The sequence below is a fragment of the Ochlerotatus camptorhynchus genome, unplaced genomic scaffold (assembly GCF_037179485.1).
Source record: "Ochlerotatus camptorhynchus isolate MF236.1 unplaced genomic scaffold, CSIRO-AGI_Acam_v1.1 ptg000057l, whole genome shotgun sequence".
NCBI classification, from domain to species: Eukaryota; Metazoa; Arthropoda; class Insecta; order Diptera; family Culicidae; genus Ochlerotatus; species Ochlerotatus camptorhynchus.
The window spans coordinates 88,216-113,828 of record NW_027040547.1 but is presented as its reverse complement, the minus strand read 5'-3'; the positions used below and the strand labels follow the sequence as shown (position 1 = coordinate 113,828).

Below are 25,613 nucleotides of genomic sequence, written 5' to 3'. Positions count from 1 at the left end.
TACTTTGTAGCCTTCAGGTTGCGACATATAGATTTCCTCTGCAAGATCTCCATTGAGGGACGCCGATTGAACATCCATTTGATGGATATGCATCCGTTCTTTGTTCGCCACAGGAAACGATCCTGGGCCCATAACCTATGGGCGGAAAGAGATTTCCGATCGGAAAAAGACCGGTTCGGTTTTAGAGTTTGACAAAGAAACGCGTGTTTATTGTTCGGACTTGTTGATACAATGATCTATAAAAAGGAAGAGGAAGTAGTATCTGACAGTTAGGTTGTCAGCAGTGTTCACGCGCCGAGGGATAAGTCAGTTGTAAAAATTACCTACACTAAACGTAAATTGCACTCTCATTACTATCAACATCAATACGAAACTAACGATTTTAAATTGGCTCACCACTTTAGTAGCCTATTGGTCCCAAGCAAACGATTAACGTACCCTATTCTAGTTGAAATTCTATTACTACACTATGTTTGTTTTGATTCGCTATGAAAGTTTGACAGATAACATCAGGGGTGTGTGGATTCATGCAGAACATGCAGGGGTGAGTGAAATAGCTTGGGACTGCTTGGGACCGTTGTTCTGGTACTGAGTGAGCCAAAAATAGTAATGATTTTCTTCGGGACCCAGTGGTCTTAGAGTTATCTCTATGTTACTATGCCGTTTGAGAAGCATAGTAGTTTTGACAGAATGGTAGTAAATTTGATTATATGTATAGTCAACTATACTGAAATCATGGTAGATTTAACGGTATTAAGCGTAGTTATTTTCAGCATAACTACGCTTAATACCGTTTTCTGCTAGGAGTTTTCTGCAAAATAGTATCCCTAACTATGGTCTTTGCTTCAGTGTATACTAAGTTCGTACTCTCTCTCTCTATATCATGCTATGCGTCGGGCGGGAGAGTTGAGATTTAGCGTAACCTTTAATCTATTTAGATTTCTACACGGTTAGAAAAAAAAAGGACCCAAAATTAAGTTCTTTTCACTCATCTCGGCACTATAGTGCAGGAACCCATAAGTAGATAAAGCGGTTCAAAGCAATTTTCATTTACTTGCGTGCATTTCGTATTGAATTTTCCACTGGCTTTTTAACCAAAAGTAAGTTAGTTGTACCCAATTGTAGGTAAATATGATTATACCCAACGTTGGGTTCCCACACTTTACTACCCCTGTTGGGTGGTTTTGCTCCTTCTTTTTTGACAACATTAGAAGGAGAAAATGAGACAAACTAGTCAAAAGTAGATAAAAGTGAACTGGCCGTTGGGTACTTTTTTCTTACCGTGTAGTCAAAAGTAGGTGAAAGTGAACTGATCGTTGGGTACTTTTTTCTTACCGTGTATATTTTTTTGAGTGTAGCTAAAGAAATACTACCTACACAGAAAAAAAAAATTAATATCGATCAACGTAATTCAAGCTGATGTATGAAATAATGATGTAATAGCAAAAACAGATACAATATTACATCAATGGATGTAATTTTGTTAGCAAAATCGATGTACATTGTACAACGTAATATCACAAACGAAGTGACAGACGGAGCGGCTCGAAAAATTTGGTGACTAACCTGCTATTGCAATTTTTCATTGTACCACATGGCAACACTACTACTAGATTGAACTAGCATTTTCACCAAGTACTAGAATGTTTTGGTTCTATCACTTTCACTCTACTCAAAACTGAAATTCATAAAAAAATGACAAGATGATACGCACTCTTTGCACACTGTCAAAGAATCATTGTACACAAAATCAACTTTGTTCAAATCAAAACAAAAAAAACTAACCCATCTGGTGGATGATGGCACAAGCTTCCAAGAAAATTCTATTACAGTGAACCACATTATTTAAATGGATTTCTTTGCCAGTTAGTCGTCTGTCACTTCGTTTGTGGTAATATTACACAACCGGCGGAATGATCTCTGTGCAGCTGTTTGGATGTAATATTCAACAACATTTTTTTACTGTGTACACTGATAAATTATTTATTTTTTTATTATTATAACACTTTAACACTCTAGGCTCATTCGTGACTTGTCCGGGGGTGAGAGTTGAACTCGTGACTTTGGCGTGAGAGGAATTGATGTTAACCACTACGCCGCGGTCGCCCCTACTGATAAATTGAACTATTCCCCTTTTGCTTGAAATTTAATCAATTTGACATTAAACTCAGTTTAATCATATCGAATGATTAAAAATGAATCCTCTCTTTCTAAAAAAAAATAAGCAACTGATATTATTCCCAGTTTAATCATGGTTGATTAGATAGTAGATTATCTCTTTTTGAATAAATTTTAATCATTTTTGATTCTATTTTAATATTTTTTTTATTGAATTTTGATCTTTTTTGACTATATATCAGTATTGAAAAAGAATAAAATTTAATACTGGAAAGATTATTTCGATTTTAATCATGCATGACTACTGCGAGCTACTGCCGAAGTAATCATGGCTCGGACTCAATAAGGTGAAGCGGGAATCTGCATACTTTTTAAGCTTTTTTGATTTAATTTATCTTTGAGTGTAGCTTTTGGTTATCTGTTCTCAATGAGATGGATTACCGAGGTGAAGTAATCGGTTAAGTTGTGTGAGTAAAACCCCTGTACGATACAAGCAATTAGTGACGTCAGTACTTGCGTTTACGTTGATTTTTTGGTTACTAAAAATTTTAGTAATCAAAAAATCAAGAGCAAATTTTCATTATGTCGTAAGTAACATTCGCACCAATCCGAGAAAAATAAAGTTTTGTTTTGATGACCGAAAAGTTATTCCTATTTCCAAGTAAACACATATAATCTCATAGTGATAGCAATGTTTAACATATTTAGCAGGGTTTTAATCGAGGGGAAATTCACTGCTCTCGAGAATGAATCGAAAATACGTAAATGAAAAAAATACACAAAAATTCATCATTACTCGTCATTACTCAAAAAAATGCAAAAAAATACAAAATTCGGAAAAAATACACAATTATTCGACGAATAATAAAAATACACGATAATTCGTCATTTGCACGAAAAATTCGAATATGTTCAATCAAAATGCTGAATTCGAACAAAATGCGTAAATCTATTATTTTGTATTTAAATCCGAGCTCGAATCACAAAACAATGCATTAATGAGTAGAATTTAACCCATTTCTAAGAAAGGTGGCTTATTTTTTTTTTTTTTCTTTGGTTTGTTTTCCGTCGATCTTGTTTTCCGTGCTGAGCACCAATGCTACCGACGCCAGGAAGGCAGCTCCCACACCTGGACCCTACCTATCGACCCATCAACTCATGAACCGGGGACCAACGGCTTTACTTCCCTTCCGAAGGAAGACGTGATCAGAGATGTTATGCCTCAGAACATCCCGGCGGCGCCGACTGGGATTGAACCCAGGCCTGCTGGGGTGAGAGGTAATCACGCTTACCACTACAAAAGGTGGCTTAAATCATTTATTAAATAAAAAACATTAATGAGTAGTTGTGACCCACAAATAAGTTACAATTATTCATTAATGCGTAACAGCCTTGGTAACAGATGCTTATTAATGCGTTATGAGCGAGAATGAGTTTATAAGATAAGTCTCTATTCTTTAAAATGGGTTAGATTCTACTCATTAGTGGGCATTTTAAAGTAACCGTGTGTTTTGCATTTATCAAACAAAACGTCAACATTGTGAGTTTGATCCTCGGTTCAAGTGGCAAACATAAACACTGAAATGACAGAATACGCTTATAACTGATTTTCAATACATTAATGCATAAAAATACACTTTTATTTTTCTAATACACAGAAAATTACATATATTCAAAAAGTGCAAAATAATGCATTATTACACAAAATACACGTTTATTCGATAAAAAATACTTCAATACGTTCATCAATACGTTGGCCTGAATCGAAAATACACAAGTGAATCGCCGGTTTTAATCATACAAATGCAAATCGCTAGCTTTCATGCTAAAAAATACTGGTTCTTGAGTCAAAAGTTATTATACGTCGTTTGGTGGCCCCTATTGTTACTTAAGTCAAAGTGTATTTACCAGGATATTCGGGAGAATTATCAATTACGTCTCCTTACGTGCAGCCCATTCATCATTTTAGGACTACCGAAATCATCTTAGCAACAAACAGTTCGATTTATTCACTTTAATTATGAGAAAGCGAAACGACGAACGTACACTTTTCACGGGTTTCTCAGCGCTGTTACTTAAGTCAAACGGCATCTCCATAGAAATTGGGTGACTTAAGTAACATCGAAAACTATTTTGATCGGAAGGTGATAACGTCAAAAAGCAATTTGACTGGCTAATAATTTTAAAAATGGGATTTGATCCTATATTCGGACAGTATATACACGGTAATTCTAGAATACTCCTTTTATGACTATGTTTTACACATTTTCGAGAATACGGTTTATACGTCAAAAAATGTTTAGATTTTAGTTACAAATGAAGAGTACTTTTTATGCATTTCCGAGTATGTCAACGACGAACAAAAATGTGTAAAAAGTAGTCTCCGCTGAGAAAAGAAAATTTATGCCGCGACGTGCCGCCATTTTCAAAACAGTGTTCATTGGAAAAGCAGCGTTTTAATTCAGTTCCCGGTCCCGGATTATTACTTTAAAAGTGTCAGCGGTGGGTCAGCGGAAAATGGAGGAATTGTCCAAAACTTTGGAACTGAACGTATTCACGACACTGGCAGGTAATTAAAGCATTTACTTTTATTGTTAACCAAATAAAAAATTTTAACCGAATAAAAAAGGACATCGAGTATTCATTACGTATTAAATGAAATTTTCATCTAAATGTAGATTATGTCCGTGGATGCCTCCGAATCATGGGACAACAGTCCAGAAAAGGCGTTAAAAAACCGCCGAACGTGATGCCATTGGGAGTCCAGGAGGAGTTGGCAGCACCGCTGATTCGATGGGTTGGTGTAAGTGTTTTGACGATTGATGCGAATAAAATCTAGAAAGGATTTATTCCATTTAATTAAATAAATAAATAAATATTAATGCTAATGTTCAATATTTGAAACGAACTTGAAATACAAAATTTGTTTTATCGTAGGTATAATTTTTTTTCAATGTAAAAACTATGCATTTAACTATGCATGTGGGAGTATAAATTACGCATTTATACTTTGTTCGGGGTGTCAAAACTACGCATTTTTAAGTTTACTATGTGGTGTAAAAAGTATACAGATTCTGACGTACATTCAATTTACGCAAAAGAGAGTAAAAACAGTATACTCCTTTATTGGGTAGTCCCATTTTCCAAAGAAAGAGCGTACTTTATAGTCATAAGAGAGTTTGTTGTGATTACCGTGTAGTGTAATAGCAGGAGAATCGATTGACACTGATAGGTCGACTTTGTTTACCTTTGTTACATTCGACGTAATGAAAATTTGCTCTTGCAATCAACAATATTTCACGATCTGCTTCACCTCTCTCTGTACTCATTGATCTGTTCTGAGCGTGTACTATCCTTGCTTATCCACTTTGCGTTACACGGACGTTGAGGGATTAGCGCGGTGCTTTTTTGTGGGCAGCCGTTTTCCAACGTTGCAACGGATACTCAATAACGAATAACGAACAACTTAGGAGAAAACGATCTGCTGAAGGCACGAAAAGAAGACGTTGCAGCTTTTAGGCTCGAAATTTTCATTGTTCAATTATTGAAGTAAAGGAGGAAGAAAGGTCCGTTGTTTTTTGTGCATTAATTCGTACCGGTAAGATTGGGGAATATATGTTGTGAATATTTCATTACAACATACATTTTCTCCACAGTTATCTGGAAAATTTACTATGGCCCCGATTTACGACACTCGAGACCTCGAGTCAGACGACGATTCATTCGTACTCAGCGATTTGTTCAACGAGAACAACGATAGCAGAGGTTTGTATATTATAATGGGAATGATCCCATCCTACAGCATGTGCTAACGATCATCAAATTTCAGCAAGTGGTTGTAGCGACGATACTTTGCATACTTGCTTGCAGCCAATGGATCCGAGCGCTTCTAAAGTAGATTGTGAAACGGATAGTTATGAAGCAACTGGCTGTTCCGAGCTACCACCGGCGGACAATTCTACCAAGGTGATGGATACTCAGAAGGGCGTTTTCAGCGATGAACATTGGGAGATACGTGATGCTAGTGCTACGGAACTGGAACGTGATCAAGCCTCCGTTAAGTCGTATGAAAATGGTGATGGCGACTGTGACATGGATCCAAATTTGCTCCATGATGTGATTGGCGATTTTATTGCTACTATTAGCACAAGTGAGAACATTTACATTACTTACCTACCAGACATAGCTGAAATTAATTATTTGTTATAATCGTAGACTTAAATGAACAGAGCTGCACACTTCATGATGTAAGCGAGGAAAAAATGGCAGACTCCGGTGAGAAGAGAACTCTATCGTATCCACTGACAGGTGACGTTAAAAAAGCTTCAAGTTACATGGTAGTGCCGGTAAGTTACGTTTTACCGTTCTCCTCCGTGAAAACTAACATTAAGGGTATTATTATTATTATTTATTGTAAAACCGGTAAACTTTTGAAATATGAACCGGTAATTTAAAATCAAGAACTCACTGGCCAACCGGTACTAAAAAGATTGTTGTATTATTCCTTTCAGGACAAGGCCAAAGGGGCACCCAAGCATCAGGCGAATAACAAAGCGAAAAAAGTTACTCTGGAATCGATGGGAAAATTTTCAAATCATAACGGGAAAGAGTACATCAAGGCAAAGCGACCCTCATCGGTCAATATGCCACAACTTGGCTTCTCAGCTCGACTGACATACGAACAGTTGAATATCGTCATACACAATCAAGGATCGCTGATGGTTACCGATGACAACTTTGTGGCAATAGTGAAGCTCAACCGACCGCACCTGCTGATTGATACACGGAACTTTCGACATGCGACTGAAGTGCTACTCGATGAACTTCGCGTCGATCGTGTGTTGCTGGATGAAGTGACCACAGACAGGGATAAGCACCGGGAGCTATTTCTAACGAGCTTGGAAAATGTGATCAAACAATTGGCTGCAGACGAAGGGCAAGTCAACACGAGAATCGAGCTGCTGAAATTAGTCGAGAAATCCAAACAATGCAGAAGTCTGACTTATTTTGATCTCTGCCGTGAGGTCATGAATAATCGGTTTAAGAACGAAACGCTGCAAAGGTATACCCAAATATTGGACAGTATAGAGCGGACAGCGTCTCGAAGGGAGAGATTATTCCGTCGATTCAGGCACGTTCCAAAGGACAATTCTCCGAATCTTTTCGTGCGGCTGGACGCATTGGTAATGGAGATTGCTGAGCTTCACAGGAACAAGTTGATTACGAAAGCACCAGCGTATTTGCATAAACCACTCGGCACCATTAGCCTGAAGCATTTGATGTTGATAAGCAGTAGCGATGTGAAGCTGTTTACTGATATGACCAGCGCTCTGAAACCGGAAATTTTCGACAAACCCCTTCAAGATCTAGCCAACCGTTGGATCAATCGAGTCAAGTCGATCAAGGACAATCGCCTCGACAAACCTCTGCAATTGACTAGTGTCAGTTTATTTTTCATTTGCAAGAGCTTGGAGGAGGTGATTATCGAGATTACCGAGCGCACTGATCAACGAGAAACGGATTTATTGACGAGCTCTAATTTGGGGTGGCACCCTATCAAATTGCTCGTCTGGAAAACGGAGAACGCATTCACAAAGTGTTTGCAAAGGGAGTACCATTTCATTTTTCGACTCCTAAAGCATTTTGAGGTGGCGTCTGATTTCGGTCTACATCCATTCCCATACGAGACGCAACTATTCAACAACGGCCAGTCATCTTCCCGAGGAGTTTTGAGTGGGGTCAAGGATGCGTTAGTTCGAACTGGACGATTTTTCGGGTATAGTAGTTACAAACCGAATCCATTTGGGGTTCCAGATGACTTTTACGTTTGGTATTGTCTGTTGGATGATGTCTTGTTTCATGTTCTACCAAATGGCTGCGAGCTCGATTCGTTCGATAATGTGTTCGAAGAATATGTCCAAATGATTCGTGACGCAAAGTATGATCAGATGGAAACTCTGCGCGTTGTCACGCATAATCTAATTCGCTTCATCGCCCAATCCTGCTCGTATCATAACAGGACATCGCTGGATAAGGCTGTTCTCCGGAAACAACTGAATATTTTCAGCTTCAAAACCAATCAGACCGTCGTCTCTTCGAACAATTTTCGCGACCAGGTGGATGTGTTCAACCGGTTTTGGAATACTCGAAGTGACATCATTGATCAATTTTCGACGAAGATAAACCTCCCGGAGATAAATTTGTTGCAAGAACGCTTGATGGAAATCATGCAGATCGGTTTGGACAAGAACGTTGAGGTGGATACGATGGTGGCATTCTGCCGTACGTACAACGACTTTCTCATCGATCTCAACGAAGTTTCTTTTGAATGGTACATCAAAGACATTCCCGAGTTCGACATGCAATCGGTTATACATCTGGGAAAAGTCGAATTGGTCGATAACAAATGGAAGGATACGAACAATCGAACTTATCGGGTACTCAATCCAGAGAAGTTTCCTACATTGTGTAAGGGATTAGGCATAACAGTAGCTGTACCGAAGCATTACGTAATTGAGGTTATTCAAGCTCTGCTTGAGCACATCGGCTCGCAGCTGCAGCGGAATTCCTGGGCAACTGATGAAAATCTTTCGGATACGGACCAAATACTGTCCACTAACGAACTTATTTTTGCAATCAGAAATTCGCTGCTCTACCTCAAAGAACAGATCGATTACGTTTCGTTCGATCTGTTCTACGACGAACGTGTAAAACCTTTTATCAGCGTTCTCGAGACCACCACTTCACGACAGGACTTCTCGAACCGTATCTACCTCATCAAGGAGTCGTTCTGGTACATTAGGAAGCAGAACGAAATCAGCTTCGAAGACGCGCTGCAGCTGTATGACGAGTTGAACAGTACACACGATTTGCAATTGCTCCGCGAGTCGTACGCGATGTATTCAAAGTTTTTCGAGGAATTTATGCAGCTGTCCGTAGACGAAGAGCACTCCGAAAGAGCAGCGCTCATCGCAGAGAAGGTGAAAGATCAGCATTCAGATACTACTCACTTCAAGGCGTGGGACGATCGCTTCAAGCAAGACCAAGTTCCCAAAATGCTTGCTGGATTGGCTGCAGTGTGGTCGATTCTGGTATCAAAGGACGTGGCCAAAGCAGGAAAGTACTTCAATCCTCATTGTATCCAGATTTTGTGCATCCTACGATTGCTGAGCGCTGACAAAGCCGACGAAGGAATCGACAAACATTTGGCTCAAGTGTTGACAGGACAGGGTAAATCGTTGGTTTTGGGACTTCTCGCGGCACTATTTGCACTGACCGGTCATAGAGTTCGCATTGCTTGTTACAGCAAGTATTTGGCCAAGCGAGATGAGCAGGACTTTCTCACTTTTTTTGAGACGTTTGATGTTGCTGAAGATGTAACATACGGCACCTTCGATGAACTAGCCAATGAAATCATAGCTCCGAAGGTTGATGGTCAGACAATTGAACTCAGAGGTCTGGTAAGAGATTTACTGTTCAAAGAAAAGGCTATTCTTCCACATCAACTCGTCATGGCTGATTCGAGTAAAAATATTCTGCTGCTGGACGAGGTCGATGTATTCTTTACGAAAGAATTTTATGGCAATACATATAACCCAGGATGCACACCTTTGATTCCAGGACTGGATCTTATTCAGGAGCAAATATGGAAGTATGTTGTCGCTGGTTGGACGGATGTAGAAAGTCGTATTCGACAGTATATTCAAAGTGGGGAATTCAAAGAGCAAGGTGGAAGGTTTTTCGAATTTCTCGAAAGACCAAATAATTACAGTTTGATTAAAACTGATGGAACACAGATAACTTACACCAATAAGACATTGTTTGACAATCATGTTAGAATGATGATAGACGACGCCGTAAATGTCAATAATGGATGGTCTTGCGCAGAATTTAAATTGAACTCCGCTGGAGTAATTACCTATTATGATCGAGGAATGTATGTGTCTCATACTATTTGTGGTTATCTCAATGTTTTCAATTATTTCCGATTGAAAAAGACAAATTTCGTCACTAAGGTGAATGGGACAAAAAATTATGGGTATTTGAAAATCTGCTGTGGTTCCTTGTCCTACGCCATGCTCCCGAAGAACTACCCGCTCATTATCGGTGTCTCCGGAACTCTGACTTCGCTGAATCGATATGAAAAGGATACAATTGAACGTTTGTACAACATCAAGCAAATTTCCGTGATGCCAACGTTCTTCGGCTGCTCGAACCTCCAGTTCGACGAAATCGTCAATTTCCACCACCACGCCACGAAACCATCCTGGAGAACCAACATCTTCAGCCAAGCTAATCAAATCATCGCAGTCAATCGAGCGGTGATCATCTTCTTCGATACCGACGTCGAGTTGAATGCATTCGAAACAGAATATGCGGGACAGCTAGATCGAGTGAACGTGCTGACCGAGAACACCGAAGACAAAGAAAGGTTCATCAACGAAGCAGGAGTGGCCAAAACAATCACTTTGGCTACCCGTGGAATGGGCCGAGGAGTCGACTACAAGTCCAGCGTGACTGTGGAGAAGAACGGCGGATTGCACGTCGTTCAAACGTTCTTTTCGATGGATATCAAGGAGGAAACCCAAATAAAAGGACGGACCGCCAGGAAGGATAATAAGGGAAGCTATGAGCTGATTGTGTGTGACGAGGATTTGCAATCGGTTGGGCTTATGTCCGACCTAAGCAATGTAAGCTACGCCGAGTTGGATGCCGCAAGAAGCAAGATTTCGCTTGATGAAAATGCAGAATTGTCGAGAAAAATACAGGATGGTATGGTTGTTCACCGGAACACGATGAACTACATGAGTACATTTTATAAGAAGGCATAAGATTTTCATTAACACCTTAAGCTGGAACATTGTATGTCGGGACTTATTCTGAACAGTTTCTAAAAATAAATGATTTCTTGAATATAATGTATTTTCTACTCACATTCTGGTATCACTTTACTAACAGAAATAGGTAAGAAGATAATCCGTGCTTTCTGTAATTGTAATTATTCAGTGCATATCCCGTGCCTTCCGCTAAGTTGACGTAGCTAGGGACCAACCCCCAGGTCTATGCACCTACCGTCCTTCCCGTTGCACTTGTCAGCTTGTGCGATGCTCTCGACTCACATGGGTGGTCGCATGCGGGTCCTCCCCTGGGTAGGCTCAAGTGTCCGTCTAGATTCTGGTACATTACTCGTATCTATGCATAGTTAAGGCTACATAGTTGAATAACAGCACTTCATATGTAATACTAATGTTACATCAATAGAATTGAATTAATTATTCTTTAAAGCAAAATGTTTTAATCTTTATTACTACAAAACTGCTAATAGAATATATTTATAAAAATAAGGGGTGGTTGCTCATCGATTCTTCCGGTCCGCCTCCTAGCATCGTGCTATAAGGTACCAGGTGGTAACCAAGGTAGTTGATCGATAGCTCGATGACGTTATTTCGTTATTGTTTGCAATGGGAAATTCTCATAGCAGGCGTTGACGATGAGATGTTGTCGAGTTGTTGATTAGCAACCATCGTGGTAACTTACCGATTACCTGTCGATCTGCCAAATTTGGAAAGACGTCTGCATTGAATTGTCTCATATAATAATATTCCGCCCACTATATCACAAGAAATTGCGAGTGCTGAGTGGAATGGAAATAAGTTAAGTATTGGGTACAGGACCAAGTCTCTCCTGGGTGGTGCCAAAAGATGAGCGCAATAGAATCATCAAGTTGCCATAAGGCACGGAATGAGACTATTGCATGGCTGGGTAGTCAAAGTCCTCCATTCGTTAGTCATTTCAGGTGGATTAGAACAGGTTTAGGTTTAGGGATTGGTTCTACGCTTAGAGGAAGCACAATACGGTTAGTGGTTTCTTATTGTGGTGTAGGAACGTCCTTTATAGCGGTCTGCTTCCTTATAGTGTTCAATATTCCCATATGGCCAATTTAGAACATTTGATTTATGTATACTGTATCAACCAACTTAAGTGTCTTCACTAAGTGTGCACCGTGGGGGCTCTGGGGTGCGACATTCTTAAGGTTTGGTCGTGGGATTTTCGGTATTGATCCGTCCACTTTGGGATGCATTGTCTATTTAATATGTTATGGCCAATTTAGAGCGTTGTACCAACTAACTTGTATTGCACAGATAGCAGTACCGTGCAGGATCTAAGTCCGTGCACCTCATGCAAAAAGTAGGCGTTTTGTATGGTATGTACGGATTTCGATTCATTTCTTAGGTGTACGGATTTCAGACGGTACACAGTTTTAATATTTTGAATTCAGTGGTGTGTTGATTCATAACATTTTCGAAATGAGTTCGATTTAATTATGTAGGAGATGAAGGCTGAGCAAGTAAGAAGTTTTCAGATCGTTTTTGTCTTGTGTTTTTTGTCGTTATGATTTGTTTTAGGAAATGCCTTAAGGTGATTTGTTGTGAGATCCTTATTCACGTAACCAGAGATGAACTAGCCTAAGGCTAAAAATCTCTTAAATAAAGAAAAAAAAAAAAAAATTATTCTCGTAACCACTTCGAAAGTACACAAATATCAGCTTCCACGACACGTACCACAATGAAACCACAGACAAACAGACATATCACATGTAATATTTCTCACTGTAAAACATCGTCGCTGAAACATTACCGCCATCTGTTGAGTACACTGTGGTGGGCAGTATGCTGAACAGATGGCGGTAGTGTGTAAACGTCAAACGCAAGGGAATTGACTATGCGTGCCACAGGGGGCAGTACTACCAACTGAAATACTATTAAATTGACCGTCAAGTGCGTGTCCGATGAACAACTTGTGAGTGTTATGTCTGTTTGTCTGTGATGAAACTGTTACTTTACTTTTGCTGCACTGCAGCATACACGAAGTAGTAGTTTCAGGTGAAATTGGGCAATAATTTCCGAGATTTGTGTAAGTGAAAATTTGAAGTGGAAGTGCTTACCAGGCATGTCTAAACGCAACACTTCTCTGCGTACTGCCTTTTTTACACACCACCAAGAGCATTGAGTTGTACGCTCCGTACCAGTGCTCGATATAAAACACCAAAAGCAGCAAACAAGGCACTTGTACCGGTTAAGAGATGAACTAGCCTATGGCTAAAAATCTTCATAATAAAAAAAAAAAAAGTAAAGGGTTGTGTCCTAGACACGACCGCAGTATGACGTAGAACCACACAAAATTGATGTTTTTCATGCATTTTTGACTATTATACTTTATCTTAAAATTTTCAAGTATTTCAATGTTTCGGTTATGGTTGACTCAAAACAAATCACACATTTTTCTTTACAAATATCCATGTGAAATTCCACATGATTTTCATTTGACCACACATAAACAGAATCCACTCAGAAGTACACATGAAATTTACACGCAAATGAATAGTATGTGTGGTCACGCATGGTTTTTATATGTACATATTTTAAGTATGTGGCCGACACATAGATATTGATTTGTTAGGAGCGGTATTTGAGGGGTGGGGGGGAGGTTAGGAAAGGTTGATGAGGGGTGGGGGGGGGGGGTTAGGAAAGGTTGTTGATGAGTGGGGGAGGGGTTAGGAAAGGTTGTTGATGAGTGGTGGTGGGGGGTTAGGAGAGGTTGTTGAGGGAGGGGAGAGATTGTTGTGAAGGGGGGAGGGGAAGAGATTGTTGTGAAGGGCGGAGGGGGAGAGATTGTTGTGAAGGAGGAGGGGGAGAGGTTGTTGTGAAAGGGGGAGGGGGTTTACATCATTATTGTGGTCACGCCGTGATCCACCTTTAGCCGCTGATTTGGTCCTGCTTACTGCAGGACCAAGTGCCACGCCGTCCGAAGCGAAAATGAGCAAAAGCAGTTTAGTTTAAATGATCTTTATTTTAGTTTAACTTGGACGATTACCATATAAATTTTTACTAAGTGATTTAATTGCTTTCTTCATCTTTAGGTATGGGCAAAATTCAAAATTTGTTTTACAGAATTAGTCCTAGACTTAGTACACGGTCGACCACCTTGGTGGGATTGGTTTGTTTTGTTTTTAGAATTTGAAGAGAAACTACTTAATACTACTATTGACAGCTTAAAACTAACCTACTCTACTATATACACTTAACCTACTATGTACAAATTGCTTATTAAAGCATGTTCAGAAAGATTGCATTTTTGAATAAATTTAGTTGTCATATCATCAATTTTGGAATCTACTTTGGGAATTTCTGCCTCTTGATGGAGGTCTGCTATTCTTGTGTCGAATGGACGATCTAGGATCATCCTCAACACTCTATTCTGTGCAACCTGGATTTTGTTCCTGTGGGTCTGAGCGCACGATTCCCACACCGGGGCGGCATAGAAGATCGCTGGGGCTATGATCTGTTTGTAAACAGCCAGTTTGTTTTGCCTTGAGAGGCGGGATCTGCGGCAAATGAGCGGATACAAACACCTAACCAAGGCGGAGCACTTAACTAGGGTTTTCTCTATGTGCGAGCGGAACAGGAGCTTCTCATCGAACAACATCCCGAGATAAGTAACATCAGTGGACCACTCGACCCTTGTACCATCCATTATTACGGTACAGGAGGGAGACGGTTTAAGTTTTAATGATTGTCTGTGAAGGAACATGATCGCTTGGGTTTTCGAGGCGTTGATTTTGATTTTCCACGTGGTGGCATAATCAGTAAAGGTGTCAAGGCATCGTTGGAGCTTGTTCGTAATTTCACGAGGCATCCTACCCTTGACGGCTATCGCGGTGTCATCTGCAAACAGAAAGAACACGCAACCGTCTCCTAGAGGAGGGATGTCCGACGTGTAGATGCTGTAAAGCAGTGGTCCCAGCAGACTCCCTTGCGGAACACCTGCTGGGATCGGAAATTGTCCCGAAAGGGAACTATTCAACGACACCCTGAACGACCTTTGCTGGAGATAGTTACGGGTGATTTTCACAAGGTATGGTGGAAAGTTGGAGTTACAAAGCTTGTATATAAGTCCGTCGTGCCAGACATTGTCAAACGCCTTTTCGACGTCTAACAAGGCCATGGCTGTGGACTTGGATACAGCTTTGTTACTTCGGATGTTATTCATCACCCGCACTAGCTGATGATTGGTGGAATGCCCCTTGCGGAACCCGAACTGTTCCGGAAGAAGAATGTCATGTTCCTCCACAAACTTGTTTAGTCGGCTGAGGATCAATTTTTCGAACAGCTTGCTCAGCGCTGAGAGCAGGCTAATCGGTCTGTACCTTGACGGTAGTGAAGGGTCTTTCCCAGGTTTGCGGATCGGGATGATTTTTGCCACCTTCCAGATGCTTGGAAAGTAGTGCAGCTCCAAGCATCTGTTGAGGATGGCAGCCAGCAGCGAGTGCACCCTCGCGCTGAGATTTTTCAACTCTAGGTTGAATATTCCGTCAAACCCGGGAGCCTTCATGTTCGTACTGTGTTTCAGCGCTGAGCAAATTTGTTCCTCTGTAATCCGTTCTTCTGGAGGGACGGCACAAGGGGAGGCATCTAACGTCTGGACGCACTGCACAACCTGGTTCTCGAGTGGACTTGGGATTGTAGAGCCAAGCAAATGCGACTGGGCAATGTGCTCCCCAATTGCATTGGCCTTCTCTTCGTTGGTGATAAGCCGTTCGTCATTGACTCTAAGTGGTGGAATGGGCTTGGGGTGAGACTTCAGCACCTTGGCAACCTTCCAGAATGGTCTGGAACGGTCGTCCAGGTTCTGAACGAGCCGCCCGAAACTCTCGTTCCGGATTGAGACCATTCTGGAAGCAATCTGCCGATTCAGATCGACCATTTCGTATTTACGCTGCAGATCCCCAGTCCGCTGAAACTGGCGTCTACGAACATTTCTGAGCCGAATCAAAAGTTTGGTGTGGGAATCAATTGCTTGAAACTTACCCCTCACAGGAACTCGTCGAACGCACTCTTCGTCAGCCACGGATATGGCTTGATGGAGACCCTCCAGGGCCCGGTCGATGTCCTCCACTGTGTCGAGCGGTGGGTTGTCGTCGATGTGGCGGTCGACCACGCGTCGAAACTGGACCCAGTTGACTCGATGGTAGTCCTTCCGCAGGCACGGTGCAGGGGCCACGTTGTAGCCCAGTTCGGTCAGCACCGGTTGGTGGTCCGAACTCAGGTCGTTGATGGCAACCGGCTTGGCTAATCCGGTGTTTGCCAAGAACAGGTCCAGCGTCGATGGGTTGCCCGCCGGTGATGTGAAGGTTGGTTCGTCCGGAAACCAGACGGAATAGAGACCATGCTGGGAATGGTCGAATAGCAGGCGGCCGTTCTGGTTCTGCTGGTAGTTCCGCCAGGCCTCGTGCCGGGCGTTCAGGTCCCCTCCGATTACGAAGCGGGCATTGGTGCGGGTTATGAACTGCTGTGCTGTACCATTGCTAACGGTACATTGCCGGGGGCAGTAGGCGGCGATGAACCGGACGTTTCCGGTCGATGTTTCCACCTCAACGCCAACGGCCTCGATGATGGAAGTGCGGTAGTGGGGTAGGGTGCAGTACTTGATGCCTTTCTTGATGATGACCGCGACACCGCCCCCCCTGGAGCTGGTGCGATCAAGCCGGACAATGCTGTGGTCGGGCAGCCAGAAGCTGTCACCGGTCTTGAGGTGAGTCTCGGTGAGAAGGCCCACGTCGATGTCGTGCTTGCGGAGGAAGTCTGCAAGCTCAATGTTTTTCGCCCCTACGGAGCGAGCGTTCCAGTTGGCGATCTTTATGGGTTCACGGTCCATAATTAGCGACGAAGGAGATGATAGCTTGGAGCTGTTGTGTTCTTGTTGCGCAGGCGCGCTTGATGATGATGGCCTGGGCCAACAGTGTGACGATCTCATCCGTTGACAGCGGAGAATCGTCTGTAGCTTCACCGGTTGTACCGGCCAATCCCGGAGCAGGGGGATCCGTCGATGGCCCGGAGGCTTGACCGGGTACTGCAGCGGCAGCCAACTGTTGGTCGAGCGGGAGCGGCGGCAACACTGGAATTGGCCGTGATTGGACCGGTGATAACGGAGGAAAGTTCTGCGCGTTGTTTTCTGGAACCTTCTTGCGACCGGGCTGGCTGTTGGACGAGGCCTTCTTCCGGATCTCGGCGTATTCGGCCGGCTTCGGACAGGCCTTACTCGTGGCCTTGTGGGCGGCACCGCAGTTGGCGCATGTGGGAGTGGCTTCCTCGATGCTGTCGCAGTTGTCGATCTTGTGGTTTTTGCCGCATTTGATGCAGCGGCTGGCCATGCGGCAATTCCTGGTGCCGTGCCCGAACAATAGGCAGTTCGAGCACTGAGTGACGCCACGGTGGGTGGGTTTATACCGCTCCCACTTCACTACGATGTGGAACAGTGTGCGTGTCGTCTGGAGATCCTTCACGGTTGTGGAGTTCTTCTCCAGATGGACCAGGTAGAGCTGGTCACGATACTTGATGGCCTTGCTGCGGGTCATCTTGTGGACTTCGACCGGCTTGAGGCCGTTCGCCTTAATCTCGTCCATTAAGGTGGTGGTGTCCATGTCGTGGAGCCCGCGCAGCACCACCTTCAGCGGCTTGGTGGCCTCGATGTCGTGGGAGAAGTACTCCAGCTTCATTCTGTCCAAGAGGGCCTGAACTGCGTTGAAGTGTTTTTCAGCCGGGACCATCAGTTTGTAGCCTTCCGTGCACCGTTGAATGGTGCAGCGAAGGCCCTGCTTAATGTAGAAATCCAGCTGCTCCCATAGCCCGGGAGGGAAGCCCTTCACATAGAAGGGTGGCAACTTAACTTTTTTCGGCACCGTCTCAGGGTCCGACTGCGGCTGGGCTCCGTTCTGCAGGGCGGAGAACGGATTGTTGCTCAGCAGCTTTTTTGCTGCCGATGCGGTGGCGCTGCTGTCTTCAGGTCTGGGTCGTTTAGTTCCGGGAGGCCCCGGCTGCGGGTCCGCAACGCCTGTCGGGATGGGCAATGGGGTTTTCTTCTGCTTCTTCTGGGCTGGCTCGGTGGTCGCGCCGTCTCCTGGGAGAGTCTGTTTTCCCGGTAAACCGGCACTCGCGTTACCGCGCGATTTCTTACCCATGGCTGGGTCAGCGAGAGCGTCACTACACAACGCGGAGCTAATTCGACTTGCGAACGAACGAACGAAACTAGAGAGAATTCAAATCGACTGAACTGCTCAACAGTCTGGCAGCGAATGTGGGATTGATTTGTTTTAAATTTGAAAAAGGAGACTACTTATAACTACTATTTACAACTATTACTAACCTACAACTACTATATACACCTAATCTACTATATACAAATTGCTGAGCAGTGGCATGAGAGCAGCGCTGATTTATATCTTTTCAGGTTCAAGCAGAATGATGTGCAACCAAGTGGTATTCGTTTATGATGACTGGGTTTGGGAAAAAGGCATATTTCATGAAATCAGGGATAAAATTATCATTTGTACATTTTCAAAAGTTTAATTAAAGAAAAATTGGAAAAATATTTATTTCAACAGGTTCGTAATGTAATATCCTATCGATTGGCGTATTTGGATTTTAATTTCATCTATAAATGACAAAGTTACAAGCGTTCAAAACCTAACACTCCTTCACCACACATATTTTTTGACTTGCACCCCAGTATAGTCGACAAAGACGTAGTTCTACGTCAAAAAAAAAAAAAAAAACTTGTGCCGGTGCCTGTGCATAATTGTTTGCACCGGTGTATGGATCTTCGGTAAGCACCAAAGCCGAGTGTTTTCGATTTCGGAAAACACGCTTGCTGCTCGCAGGAGTTTTCTTTTGGCGACTTAAGAAAGATTATCTTGTTACACAAGGTAGAACTTAAACGCGACTAGAGCTGATAGACGAGTGGTCAAAGCATTGGTCTCGTAATGCTTATGTCCATTGTTCGATTCCGGTCTGTCACCCTCCAATTTTTTCTGTCAACATTGTTTTTATAGGGTAGATCTATGAAATTCATTTCGATTTCTTTTGGCTAAAAAGCATTACGCAATCTTATGAATCTTATGAGCTCAAAGGATCATCTACCAGGATTATTAAACATACGCAAATCACCCACTTCGCAAGAGCGTGTTTCTGTTGCCGTCCACCCACTGGTATTTCTTGGCTTTATATTAACTAATTGAGCTTATTGTTTTTACACGATTTGAGTCAATCTAATAATGATAACTTATATCCAACAACAACAAAACAGCTACCATGGCTGATACGGAGCTAGTAGAAGGTAGCGCGTTGTTTTTATTTAGGGCAAAACAGCCCAAAATGCACCTCGCGCAAATCGCTCGATGCGATTTTTCATAGCATTCCCGTTTTTAATTCATAAATTTGACAATTTTTTGTCACAGTGCTAGTTTAGTACTTGAACTAGCATTTCGGCAAAATTAAGAGTGGAATAATTATAATAAATCAAATCGGGCGTTTGGCCCGGGTGCATTTCGGGCTGTTCTACCCTACATGAATGGTGAGAAGTTCTGTTCACCCACCGCTATTTGGGTGCTTACATTTGTGCTGGTGTGCTGATGCTAGTGAACTAAAGCTGTACTTATAAATAGTCAGCATAATGTAAACAGGGCGTCAGCATCTACTAGCATGAGATTTGAGGAGCCTCTGAAATTCGTGCTAGTTAGTTGAGTTGGTTGAGCTAGTGAACCAGCATATAATATATTATTTATTATCTAATAGTGAACCAGCATATAATATATTACATATTATGTAAACACCCTATATGTCTCTACTATTATTCAATCGGTTAAGCTGTTTGTTTTTGTTGGAGATAAGTTATGATTATTAGATTGACACTAATCACAATAAATCAATCAGCTAAATTATTTAATATAAAGCCAAGAAATACCAGTGGGTGGAGTTGTGTATTTTTAATAATCCTGGAAGACCTCTTGAGCTCATAAGCTTTATAAGATTGCGTTATACTTTTTAGCCAAAAAGAAATCGAAATGAATTTCATAGATTTGCCTTATGAAAGTAATGTTGACAGAAAAAAATGGAGGGGGACAGACTGGAATCGAACCATTGACATTGGAATTAGGGAAAATGTATGTAATGTCGGCCTAAGTGTCCCTAATTTGGGCCCATGTATAAATTCAGCAATCGGCTAAATTTTCAATATCAACCAAAAATATCCATTGGTACCGTCCCACAGACGCGTTCATCTAGATACAATTGATAAATAACAGATTTTTAGCGATGGGCCCAATCTTAGATCCATAGGCCAACATTAGAGCCATTTCCCATATGAAAGGATTGCTTTGACCACTCGTCTATCAGCTCTAGTCGAATCGGAAGATGCTAAAGACGTATACGAGCTACGATAATCTTTCAGAAGTCACCCAAGGAAGATTTCTGTGAGCAGCAAGCGTGTTTTCCAAAATCGAAAACACTCGGCTGCGGTGTTTTCCAAAGTCAGAAACACTCGGCTTTGGTGCTTGCCGAAGCATCCATACACCGGTGCAAACAATTATGCACGGGCACTGGTACCGGTGCCTTGTTCGCTGCGATTGGTGTTTTCTATCGAGCACTGGCACTGGTACGGAGCGTGAAACTCAATGCTCTTGGTGCTGTGTTTGTAGGCAAAACTACCACCCGTGCAAAAGGGTTCAGTGTTTTTACCATGGCTGGCTTGTACAGCCTACGTGGCGGCCATTTGTGGACTCTACAGGAAATCACCTTAAACCAATTAATAATTATGAATAATATATATTTATTACACGGAAGTTCTATGAGAAGCTAAATTTTTCGCGCAACGGCTACATGCCGCAAGCCGATATGTGCAAGGACTTGGACGGTAACCTTCTCACGAACAAGTGTGAGGTGAATGAGAGGTGGAAGCAGTACTAAGACGAGCACGCGCAGAAGACGACCGGCCCCTGATCTTCAAGAAGTTGAGGAGGAGATCGGTCGGCTGAAGAACAACAAAGCAACTGGTGTAGATCAACTACCAAGTGAGCTATTTAAATACGGTGGTGAAGTACAGGCTAGAGCGCTGCACTGGGTAATTGCCAAGATTTGGGAGGAGGATATACCGTGCCGATTCAAATTTCGGACACTTAAACTCGAATTTCGGACACTTTTAAAAGTTGATTATCTCGGTCGAATATGATCCACATGTCTTGTAAATTTTAAATTTTTTTGACTAGTGCCCTCCACGATCATCTAACATTATTACTTTGTTTCTAACTGGATGTAATATTTAATTAAAAATGAAAGTGTCCGAAATTTGAATCGTCCGAAATTTGAATCGGAACGGTATTACCGGAGGAATGGATGAAAGGTGTCGTATGCCCAATCTACAAAAAGGGCGACAAGTTGGATTGCTGCAACTACCGCGCGATCACACTGCTGAGCGCCGCCTACAAGGTACTCTCCCAAATTCTATGCCGCCGCCTGTCACCATTTGCAAGAGAGTTCGTGGGGCAATACCAGGCGGGATTCACGCGCTACCACGGACCACGAATTTTCGCGATTCGGCAGGTTCTGCAGAAATGCCGCGAATACAACGTGCCCACACATCATTTGTTCATCGATTTCAAATCCGCATACGAAACAATCGATCGAGATCAGCTATGGCAGATTATGCACGAGTACGGATTTCCGGACAAACTGACGCGATTGGTCAAGGCGACGATGGATCGAGTGATGTGCGTTGTTCGAGTATCGGGGACACTCTCGAGTCCCTTTGAATCTCGAAAGGGGTTACGGCAAGGTGATGGACTTTCGTGTCTGCTGTTCAACATCGCGTTAGAAGGTGTGATCAGAAGAGCTGGGATAGACTCGAGTGGCACGATATTCTAGAAGTCCATCCGCTTTGCCGATGACATTGACATTATTATTTTTTTTTTTTCCTTTGTTTGTTTTTTCCGTCGATCTTGTTTTCCGTGCTGAGCACCAATGCTACCGACGTGCCAGGAAGGCAGCTCCCACACCTGGACCATATCTATCGACCCATCAACTCATGAACCGGGGACCAACGGCTTTACTTCCCATCAGAAGGAAGGCGTGATCAGAGATGTTATGCCTCAGAACATCCCGGCGGCGCCGACTGGTATTGAACCCAGGCCTGCTGGGGTGAGAGGTAATCACGCTTACCACTACACCACCGGCGCCGTTACATTGACATTATGGCACGGAACTTTGAGATGATGGCGGAAACGTACATCAAAATGAAGGCTGAAGCTAGGCGGATTGGACTTGCCGTCAACGCATCAAAGACAAAATACATGAAAGGAAGAGGTTTTAGGGAAGACAATGTTAGCCTCTCACCCCGAGTTCAGATTGACGGTGACGAAATCGAGGTGGTCGATGAGTTCGTGTATTTGGGCTCACTGGTGACCGCCGAAAATGATACCAGCAGAGAACTATCCATCGTCCACATTGCAAAAATTGCGTCGGTCGAGGGAATCTTTCGGATTGGAAATTTTCTCGACTTCCCTGTCCCTGCCATACAAAATAGGTTGGTTTGTTGGTTGGTTGTCTTTATTAAGGAGATTTTCAGCCAGACGCTGGTTCATCCCGATCATACAATATACAAATTCATGCGTTGGTATTGGCATCGAAAGCTCTCAATTAATAACTGTGTGCATTTAGAAAACTTAAAAAAGAAAAAGAAGAGTGATCTAATAAGTGATCAGTGAACGGGCACCATATGGGTACATTCTCTTACTATGAAGCTGTCATTTCTAGCCTATCTGAACTATTTTATAAATGGAAACCATAAAATGGGTTACGCTCCCCCTAAGCGGGCCCTCCGCATCCTATATCTGTCTTATCTCAAATACCAAATGCCAATGGTTTGAATGTATCAATATATAACTTGCCAAATAAAAGGTACATGCAAATTTTCAAAACATACCTGCACACAGTTCAATATATTTTTTAGAGTTCAATTATCTAAAAAAAAAAAAGGTTTAAATTTTAAGTTCAACTAGCCTTTGTCATTTTTTTTTATGTATTACTTCCACATTTGTTTGAATTTCCGAATCAAATTGACGTTAGATTAATTAGTTCAGAAAACTCGAATAAAATACAACAATATGTTTTTTCTTGATAATTACAGACTACGAAAATCTTCATGATTCTAGGTTTTGTTGAAGGACTGAGAATTATTTTTAATTTTTTTATTTTTCTCTTCCATGATACACCAATAGATCTAAAACTTTCCTACACGCAAACCAAAAATCTATTACAATGAATGTTAGTTCCGTTTCATATCATCCTCTGTTCATGAACATCGCAACGAATGTTAGAAATTGACCATGCAGGCGATGTAATGGTTTTTTGTCTTTTTTATTTTGTGTTCTATCTACGCTTTCGACTATACCAGTAAGCTTGTAGAACGACGCACATTGTAGAACATTGTAGAACCACGCACACACTTGCCTCGAATCTCTCCAGCAGAAAAAGCATAAGAAGTCGAGTATGCGAGACAATGAGCGCTTCATGTTTGCTTTTAGGATATCCTTATTCAGAAGCATGGAGAGGGCAGTGGAGAAAGCACAAGTCTGATAATCGAAACGTTCGTGGTTCGAGTCCAGTCCGGCAGTCTGTTTCCTATTTTTTTCGACATAACTAATTTACCTCACTAATACACTCTACATTTTTCGGTCTCCAATTTTCTTGCATTGGACCGCAGCTAGGTATATCGCATCCTCGGTTCATGCGGTCTCCACTAACATCCTCTGATGATGAATCCCACATAATTGTAAGAGAATCTTACATCCCCCGGTTGGGTGTAAGAATATGACATATTGAAATTTTTTAAAAGTTCTTATAATTAGTATGTTTTCCAACAGTCTGTCACTTCAAAGAATGACAATTTTGGCTAGAATTCTAAAGACATTTTTAGCTCGAGAGATAATTTCAATGGGTTCTTAATAAACCATAGGGAATTTTAATGAGAAACCTTGCAACATTCTAAGAAGAATTTTAACAAATTTCTGCTGAAATTTTCAGGAGTGTTCTGAGGAAGTTTTCAAGAAAATTATTAGCAAACTTCAATAGCAGGTCTGAGGTAAATTTCAAAAGGTTTCTGAAAAATGCTTATAGGTAAATCTGAAGAAATTACCAAATGAACTATGAATATAACAAATCTACCTCGGCTTAACACTAGACAGCAAGCTGATTTTCAGCGAGCACGTTGACAAAACCAAAACCAAGTGTAACATCTTGATAAGATCACTGTATCCACTCATCAACAGGAGGTCTACTCTATCCCTGAAAAATAAGCTTGCTGTCTACAAACAAATCATCCTTCCCGTAATAGAATACGCGATGCCAATCTGGGAGAGTTGCGCCAAATGCCATCACTTTAAAGTCCAAAGGATCCAGAACAAGATCCTTAGGATGGTCCTAAACAGTTCCCCGCGGACTAGAAATTCTGAGATCCACCTACTGGCTGGAATTCAGACATTAGAAGAACGGAGAGTATTCATCCTGGAAAGGTTCAGAGACACCTGTCTGAGATCAAATCATCAGATCATACGTGATCTAGCACTAGTTATCACTTTTTCAATTCAAACAAAACTCGACAAAAATGTCGTCGGTACATGATCAAATCGTTGATCATCTCTTTTTGCTAGTGGTAGCGGAGGTCGGATACCCCACACCATCCCTTTCCAACTGGTGAGTTTGGTAAAGAGAGATGATAAAACCGATTCGTACCTTCCTCAAAGTTGTCCTTGCTCGCTTTCTAATCTCTATATACAATTTTCACAACTGCCGTACTCTGCTATCAACTCTATCCAGCTTTCCATGCTCGGTAATGGCGGCCTGTTTGTATCATTTATCCTTCACTGTGCTTTTCGACACTATATGGAGGTTCGCCACCTCCCTTTCCCACTCCCAGGAACAGAAGAAAATGGAACAACGTACGCCCCCCAAGTTAGTGTCAAAAAGCACAGTGAAATATACATTTATTCATACAAACAGGCCGCCATAACCGAGCATGGAAAGCTGGATACTTTCATCTCTTCATCTATCGTATAAAAATTACCACTTTAGTCTGCTATTTGAAATTAGCATCTTCAACTAAGCTTATTCAGTATTTAATCAGCTCAAATTGTTTGTTGAGTCATTCCTGATACATTCCTTCTTCACTTTGCAAAGTTTGAAGTGATAGTATAAGTCCGTAATCATGTCGGCCATATTTGGACTCCATCAAGTATGTCCTTAAATTGGAACAACGCAGATGTCGTATGACGAAAAGTGATTAACTATAAAAATGTCAGCGTACTGAACCATTCGAGCTAATGGCATTTGACATTCAGATATAAGACTTTCGAAAGATTAATTTTCCGAATCCAGAATCGTGACATCCCTAGCAAATTTTCGAATTAGTGGGTTTTAACTGGTGTCAGACATGTGCTTATCTGGTACCTTATTTACTGACTTGATATACACGTGCGATTTAACGAGTTTGAAAACACTAAGTTAAGGGCAAGCGTTTGAAATAACATGATCTATTCTTTGAAAATGATTAATAATAAAATACACATCAAAATCACATAATATAAAAGAAAAATAAACAAAATATCATTT

The 25,613-nt window shown here is 41.9% G+C and overlaps 1 protein-coding gene across 1 annotated transcript; it reads left to right on the top strand.

The window, feature by feature from the left end:
- Window positions 1-4,635: 4,635 nt before the first annotated feature.
- Window positions 4,636-10,984, top strand: LOC135717490 (uncharacterized). Its single transcript, XM_065239593.1, has 6 exons — window positions 4,636-4,687; window positions 4,797-4,921; window positions 5,775-5,883; window positions 5,948-6,268; window positions 6,334-6,464; window positions 6,630-10,984. Exons 1-6 carry the CDS (start codon window positions 4,636-4,638, stop codon window positions 10,947-10,949), a joined length of 5,058 nt encoding a protein of 1,685 aa, XP_065095665.1. The 3' UTR covers window positions 10,950-10,984.
- The last annotated feature ends 14,629 nt before the right edge of the window (window positions 10,985-25,613 follow it).